At 36.1% G+C, this 8,235-nt stretch overlaps 1 protein-coding gene across 2 annotated transcripts in view; it reads right to left on the reverse strand.

Annotated features, from left to right (window-relative positions):
• The window catches only part of LOC126190685 (Sjoegren syndrome nuclear autoantigen 1 homolog), a 46,420-nt gene extending 43,611 nt beyond the window's left edge, over positions 1-2,809 (reverse strand). Inside the window, exon 1 of one of the 2 annotated variants that reach the window (XM_049931142.1) lies at positions 2,633-2,809. In XM_049931142.1, coding sequence (XP_049787099.1) covers positions 2,633-2,684 — 52 coding nt within the window. In that variant the 5' untranslated portion in view covers positions 2,685-2,809. Of the gene's footprint in view, positions 1-2,624 lie in introns of both variants that reach the window. The other variant, XM_049931143.1, reaches the window with a different exon arrangement.
• Between the last annotated feature and the right edge of the window lie 5,426 nt (positions 2,810-8,235).

Below are 8,235 nucleotides of genomic sequence, written 5' to 3' on the forward strand. Positions count from 1 at the left end.
ACTGCTCAATGCAAGCAATATTATTTGACAAATTTTAGTCGACATGTATTGCTGTCGCCAAATACAAACATTTTCATCCTAGTTTCTTTGGCCATATCTGAAAGACCAAATTGTAGTCGAAGATCAAGTTGTTAAGCAGCAATACCTTTTGGGTCATGTAAAGTTTATTCTTTCATTTTTAAACTTTTGTCTTGATTCGAGAAGTACAGGACGGTTTCCAGTGACATCCACTAGCATTGTGTGTTTAAGAACAATATGATGTAATGTTTTGCTTGTTCAGAATTTTTATACAACAAACATATTTTCTGTTTTGCTTTCTTCATGTGCTGATCTTGTGTAAGGAAAGATTAAACTCATTCTCTTGATTTCTACGGTAAAGGTTTGGATCACAACCTTTTGAGTTTGTCTACCTAACATCAATTTTGCCCCTCACTTAATGCCACCTTTGCCCTCACCCAATGATATTGACACTTGTGATTAATTCTGTGCAGAAGGGCATTGTATTGTTTCTTTGGCTTTGAATATCCCACAGTTCCTCAACACTGTACATAATGTTTAATCTTTTATTTATTGCATCTGTTTTAATATCATTTACTGAATTAGTATTTTCAAGAGTAAAATGCAACTGAAAATGGAGTTGCTTTCTTAGGCATAACTGCAGGTAAAATAAACAAGCTTTTGTTCACTACGAGACATTTTGAGCCTACTGCTTGGTGTGCAGCTCATCTTCTTCTGTTGTTTGTAAAATGTAATCTAGATCAGATTAGAGTATTCAAACATTGAACAAGTATTAAGAATTGGTACAGCATTTAAATCTGAACACATTCATAAATTTCACAGGAAATACAGCAACTTACTTCTCTTATGGTCTTGCCAATATTTTTGCAAAATACTATAATCACATCGAAGAAGTTAATACATGCCGTAAAGACAAAAAAGGACGACTAATCACAACAGATGATAAAACAACAGAAAATAAAATTTTTAGTCATTTATTGATACAATGACCTTGAATTTTTTATGATTAGTTGGATTCACATTGGTTAAAAATTAAATATTTTGATACCTTCACCCTTACGAAATCCCTTTTTTTGGTTTTCAAAATCATACTTTTTGCAGTTTTATACAGATGTGCAGTTATTAATCCCTCTGTTGCTGCTCCAGAGAAAATGAAATTCTTGTCACAGCTGTTTACCAGCAACTACACAAATGTTAACTTAAATGTGTCACTCAGTGTTTGCCATTTACCCTCAGTTTGTATGATCCACAACTCTACACCAGAGCTTTAAAATAAAAAGTACCGGTATCATAAGGTTTTTAAAACTTTATTTACAACCAACACGAGTCAGGAAAATCAAACATATGAAGAGCATGATTAAAAATACATAAAAAATATTAATGCCATACTCAAGGAAGATACTGTAAAAATAAAGAAAAGTATTCATGGATAAGGTGACTTGCCAATAAAAGGAAATAAAATTTTTTGTTTTTAATGTTGTATTATTACAACACAAGATTTCAGAATACCCTTATTGTGGCAGCAGGAGGGAGCTTTTTGTATTGGTGCAATAATTTTTAGCAAATCACCAAAATCTTTAAAACTGCACATATTAACAGTCTAAACATTGTGTTAGCAACTGAAAATTACAATGTTAACATTGTATGGAGTAATGAGGTTATTAAGAACAAGAAGAACTTGTTTCAATAGGCAGCTTACTCACACACAACCAAATGTTTTGTATGTAAAAGTTTGCAAGCAGCAACTTATTAATAAAGCTCTGAAAGCAGTATTTTGTATTTGGACTTCAAAAGTTTCTGTTCTGTATTTAAATTAATACGCCTTATGTTAATTTAGTGCCATTTCAGGTGTTAGTGACAAACACCCTTAATTAACATCGCAGTACGAGAATCACTCAAACTTGTCTGTCACTATCTTATTTTCCTTGTTGGAACGTAGTGTAAGGAAATGGTAGCGTTCTTAACCTTCCTACCACAAGGCGGTGTCATCCAACACGAATTGTTAGTTTTCGTTTGTGTAGAAAACAGCACTAGCGTTTGTTATATAGGCCTAGGTCAACATGAAACCGATTTATAAGAGGGGAAAAAAGGCTTTTCTGACTACGTGTCGTATAAGATACGACCTTGTGACACGTGTCCTGATATTCCACGTTGTGGCAGAAAAGTTAATTTTATATCAACCATTTGAATTCCTATTCGATTGTTTATCTGCTGTTACTAGCAAAATAACCGAAGCATTCGCTTTCTTTAAGACTAATATTTATTTGTGGTAGGTTCAGTATGGTGACGTAAACAACTCAATTGTTATCATGTTAAGGGCAAATTTCTTTAACTTACACAGTTAGTTGTGTACTTAGCGAGCGACCGTTAAGGGCTGGCAATTTCAGTTAAATATTAGACCGAACACTTCTTTTCCACCGCCATATATTTGCAATGAAACCATGAACTGTCACCTGTGGCAAGCAGCAATTGAACACAAGCGTAAAGTATGTTATTAGTCAGGATCAAAAAATAATATCTATAGGCACAACCAACAACCACTGTGCATGCAAAATGCACTGTTTAATGGAAAACCGCTGGCGTTATTCACATCCCAACGCACTTACATACGTACATTTCACCAGTTCCTGATTATATGTTTGGAGTAATGCACCGTGTTGAGCCATAAATACATCTAATAAAACATGCACGCCCTAACCACAAATAGACAATGTTTGTTGTCAGCAATCAAAACTAATTCAAATATGCCACTACATCAAAGATTCTATTGAGAGAGATTCCTTCTTGTTGTACATACCGAAAACTAATCTGAGAGTGCAATAACGATATCGAGAGTGTTTGCTGGGATCGATATGTTGGAAGTAGCACAGCCTCGATTTTGTTGCCTACCGCGCCAGCAGCGCCCCAAACGACCAGTAACTTAAACTATAAGTACGGTGCGATCGTGAAAGCGAATAGTGGTTGTTTATTTTGATTTCTACAGTGTTTTTTACAAGCGGGAGTGTTTCTAGCGCAATACATTGCACCAAAAACAGGAAGAAGACACCACAGATTTCTTTTTTGGGTTTCCTAAGGATCCTGAGATGTTTATACCATCACGTTACTAAACTGTATCGTCAGGATTCACTTGCAAACTACATATGTATTAATGATTAATGATTCGTTTTAGGAGCAGAAAATAGGTAACCAGTATAATAATATTAGGTTTTGTTCGCTACATTTCGAACAAAATCAGTTCATGGACGCAGACAATAACAAACTCGTGTGGAATGCAGTACTCACACTGTTTGACATCCCAAATAAGCCACCTCAACTGACGATGAAGAGGAAACTGCCACTAAGATTCGACAATCCATCTAAAGCTGTAAAACAGTCTTATGACTCAGAAGCAGCCAGTCCATCTCTCCATGCATCAGTGCCAGATTCGTGTGAATCGTCAACACTGACCTGCTATGACGATGAAGTGGTTAGATTAAGTGCAGAGGTTAGGCATTGAGTCATGAAGGGAATAGCTCACCATCATATCCAGAGGATTCAGAGACAGTCCATAGTTGAAGTAAAATCAGCCACATCCCAGAATATTGACACATTAATTCTTCGTTTTGACTTTTCTGGGAACTGGTCTGTTGATTTGCAGATCGAAACTCAGAAGTCACCACTGGCACAAATAACAGGTGTCAATATTCACACGTGGTGTTCACTTCCTTGGAACATCATGCTGTTTTGCTTTTGCCAGTGATGTGTCATTCATGACAATATACATGCAAGCTATGCTCTTAACATGATAATTGATGACGTAGCATCTATAGGCCATGCATCACCTAAAGATGTGTATGTGATTGATGGTGCAGCATCTCATTATAAAAACCGCTTTCAGCTTTATGAGCTTGGTCAACACTGTAGTACAGGAATTAAGAAAAAAACGGATATTTTCCGCAACAGGTCATGGAAAAAGCGCATGTGAGGGGTAGGAAGTCTCGGTAAACATCCTGCAACAAGATTTCATCTCCAGCATGAAGCTGTTGATGCTATAAGAGATGCTACTGGATTTGCATATACAAAATCACCATTAGTAACAAATATGAAATTCTTAATTCTAAATGAAAGTACATTAAGGGAATTCTGTGTAAAAAAGAAGAAGAGTGGTCCACTACGAAGCCTACGGTAGGAATTCAATTGCCTCACTACAGGGTCGCATCCCAGAATGGCAAATACATTGCAAAAACGGTTCTCCATGAGATGCGGCCCGTTACTGTGTGTGAAGTGCAGAGACCACAGTAGACATTAGAAGACTTTATAGTGAGCCTCTTCGTTTCTTGTGCATATGACATACATATGGATGGGAGAGATAATAAGTATCTCTCATGAGCTGCAAGATATAATCGTCTCCTTTGTGCCACCTAATGGTCCTGATAATGCTTTCAAATGGCTGTCATCAAAAGATCAGTGTGCAGTTCCCATTTCCCAAGTACTGCTCTTGTTGGATCATCCTTGCCTGTGAGCAAATTCAGCTTGGCTATACAAGTTCAATAAGAAGCAGAGGAAAAAAAATAGAAGTTGAACTCTTTTCAACAGTGCAGTGTTGATTGTTACATTGTAGACAGTTTTAATTCACGGAAAGTCATGAATAAGTAAAATCATGACAGAAGACAATAATGATTTGTGAATAACACCATAAAAAGAAAAATGGGTATAAATATTTTTATTATAAAATGTTTTTGAACAAAACTATGAATTGTTTTCCCACTTACTTCTAATTTTGTAAAGTAATTATTTTGATTCAGAAATAGGAGTTTTGAAGGACATTTACTTAAAATCAGTGATCAGTTTAAATCTTTAAGTGTCCATGAGTTTTTTGACCTTGAGAGTGGAGCTAGTCTAACTAAAAAATTTTTCACTTTTTGTACAGACACGTATTGCCTGCTCTGATTGTACATTCCATAAGTCCAATGACCAAGCAACGTATCACGAAATTTTTAGAAGATTTGGTATGGGGGTTTGGAGAAAATAATTTCTAAATAACCAAAAAATTTAAGATTCTTTCATCTTTATGTACAAATATTTTGACAGTTTAAGAATTTAAAGCATTAATGTTGTAGCTAACAGTCAAAAGTCCTTCCACTTTATTATTTCTCAAGACAGTTAACATTCTGTGACTTTATATTTTCAAAACATAATTCTGAAATTCGCAAAAAGTTACAAATTATCATAATTTATTTTTCCCAAAAAAAAAGTCTCAGAAGTGTGTATGTATTAATCATGTCTCATAGTATTGGGAATGCAGTATTTATTGAAAATAAATTCAGATATCTATCCCTTTTGGATTCTTTGCTACAATTTTTCAATTTTCTCTATTGTCATGAAATTTTGAAAAATACACTCGTTTAGAGAAGTCTTTAACGTTTTAACAAATCGCCAGAAAATCAAAATATTGTAGTTCTAGGGAGGAACTTCGACATATATTTTCTTCATCAATCTGTGAAATACTGATGTGATACATTCATACGTGACCTGTATTATTTGAGATGAAATTGACCTAGAGCACATTCTGTAGAAGAAAAAACTTACTGTGCGTACTGAAGTTCACAGAACAACAGAGAATGATGTTCTCTATGAGGATAAAAATGCTGAGTTCTACAACGCTGTTTCCAGAAATCATTAACACTCTTAATTTTCCTGAAGATCTTATTACTTTGATGGTAAGAACCACAGTTCAGTGAGACTTTTCAATTTGAATTAGAACATCACCTGCGACACTATTAAGAGTAATGCAGCATCAGATCACCATCGTCTGCTATATCTACATCTACATCTATACTCTGTAAGCAACTATGAGGTGCATGGCTGAGGGTATGTGCCATGGTACCAGTTATTATGGTTTCTTCATGTTCCATTCACATATGAAGTGTAGGAAAAATGATTGTTTGACTGCATCTGTGCAACAGTAATTATCCTAATCTTATCCTCATGATCCATATGTGAGCAATATGTAGAGAATTGTAGTACATTCCTAGAGTAATCATTTAGAACCAGTTCCTGAAACTTTGTTAATAGACTTTCTCAGGATAATTTACATCTATTTTCAAGAGTCTTTCAGTTCAGTTCCTTCCATACCTCTGTGACACTCTCCCACAGATTTAATGAACCTATGACAATTCGTCTGCCCTTTTCTGTATATGGTTAATATCCCCTGTCATAGACCTATTTGGTATGGGTACCGCACACTAGAGCAATATAATAGAACTAGTCACATGAGTGTTTTGTAAGTGGTCTCCTTTGTAGACTGATTACATTTCCCCACTATTCTACCAATAAACTGAAGCCTATCACCCACTTTACCTATGACTGAACCTATGTGATCATCATTTCATATCCCTACAAAGTGCTACACCCAGGTATTTGTATGAGTTCGCCAATTTGAGCAGTGCCTCACTAATAATATAGTCACAGGATACTACGTTTCTTCGTTTTGTGAAGTGCAAAATTTTACATTTCTGAATATTTAGAGCAAGTTGCCAAGGTCCATGTCAATTTGAAATCTTATCAAGATCTGACTGAATATTTATGCAACTTCTTTCAGATAGTACTACATTCTAGATAACTGCATCATCTGCAAGATGCCAAATATCACTGTTAATATTGTCTGCAAGGTCATTAATGTACAACATGAACATCAAGGGTCCCAACACACTTTCTGGTGGTATACCCAAAGTTACCTCTACATCTGATGATAACTCTCCATCCAAGATAACATGCAGCTTCCTCCCTACCCAAAAGTTCTCAATCCAGTCACGAATTTCACTTGATTCTCCATATTATCGCACTTTTGACAGTAAGCGTAGGAGGGGTACTGTGTCAAATGCTTTTAGGAAATCAAGACATAATGCACCTATCTGACTGTCTTGATCCAAAGCTTTCAGTATGTCGTGTGAGAAAAGTGCGAGTTCGGTTTCACATGTGCGATGTTTTCGAAATCCACGCTGGTTGGCATTTAGAAGGTCATTCTGTTCAAGATACATCATTACGTTTGAGCTCAGAATATCTTCTAAGATTGTACAGCAAATCGATACCAAGGAATTAGGACAGTATTTTTGTGGATCACTTCTACTAAACTTACTCTTCGGGTAGATGGGTGTGACCTGCGATCTTTTCCAAGCACTGGACACTGTTTTTTGTTCGAGGGATCTCTGATAGATTATAATTAGAAGAGGGACCAACTCAGCCACAAATTCAGTATAGAATATGACAAGGATTCCATCAGGTCTTGGAGCTTTGTTCAGTTTTAACGATTTCAGCTGCTTATCAACACCACTGACACTAATTCTTATTTCATTCATCTTTTCCATGGTACGAGAATTAAATTGGAGCAATTCTCCTGGGTTTTCTTTCGTAAAGGAACACTTGAAAACGGAATTAAGCATTTCAGCTTTTGCTTTGCTACACTCAATTTCAGTTCCTGTCTCATTCACTAGGGGCTGGGCATTTACTTTGGTACCACTAATAGCCTTTATGTATGACTCGAATTTCTTTAGGTTCTGTGAAAGGTCACTTGACAATCTTCTGCTATGGTAGTCATTGGAGGCTTCACACATTGCTCTCTTGACAGCAAACGAGTTTCATTCAGCATCTCTCTATCTATAGCCCTATGCTTTGTTTTTTACCTACTATGCACTAATCTCTGTTTCTTTAGACGCTTCCTTACAGTGAGTGAATACCATGAATTTCCCTGCCATTTTGAACTATTCTACTGGGTACATATCTATTCAGTGCTTGGTGAACTATTCTTTTAAACTTGAGCCAGAGTTCCTCCATATGCTCCTCCCTTTGGTGAAAGTTCCTTATTGACATATGACACTACTGAGTTTTTATCTGGTTTACTGAACACATATATCTTCCTGCTTGTTGTAGTTGTCCTCTGTTCTTTGGTAATCATTGTTGCTACAGCTGTGTCATTGTCACTGATACCAGTTTCGATGTGGACACCCTCAAGGAGGTCAGGTCTTCTACATGTGCCATGTGCTAATGTCACAGCTGTCTGATTTAATTCCGTGTCAGTCATTGACGTTGTATGCAGCACCATCATGGCTTTTGTTCCTTGACTTTTTATGTTTCGTTTTTCATTCATAGTAATTGTACATAGTTGAAGAGCACAAAGCAAAAATGATGATAGTCAATTTTTTCCCATTTTCATGTTAGGACAGGAATTTGTTGCTCAAA

The sequence above is a fragment of the Schistocerca cancellata genome, chromosome 6 (genome assembly GCF_023864275.1).
Source record: "Schistocerca cancellata isolate TAMUIC-IGC-003103 chromosome 6, iqSchCanc2.1, whole genome shotgun sequence".
NCBI lineage: Eukaryota > Metazoa > Arthropoda > Insecta > Orthoptera > Acrididae > Schistocerca > Schistocerca cancellata.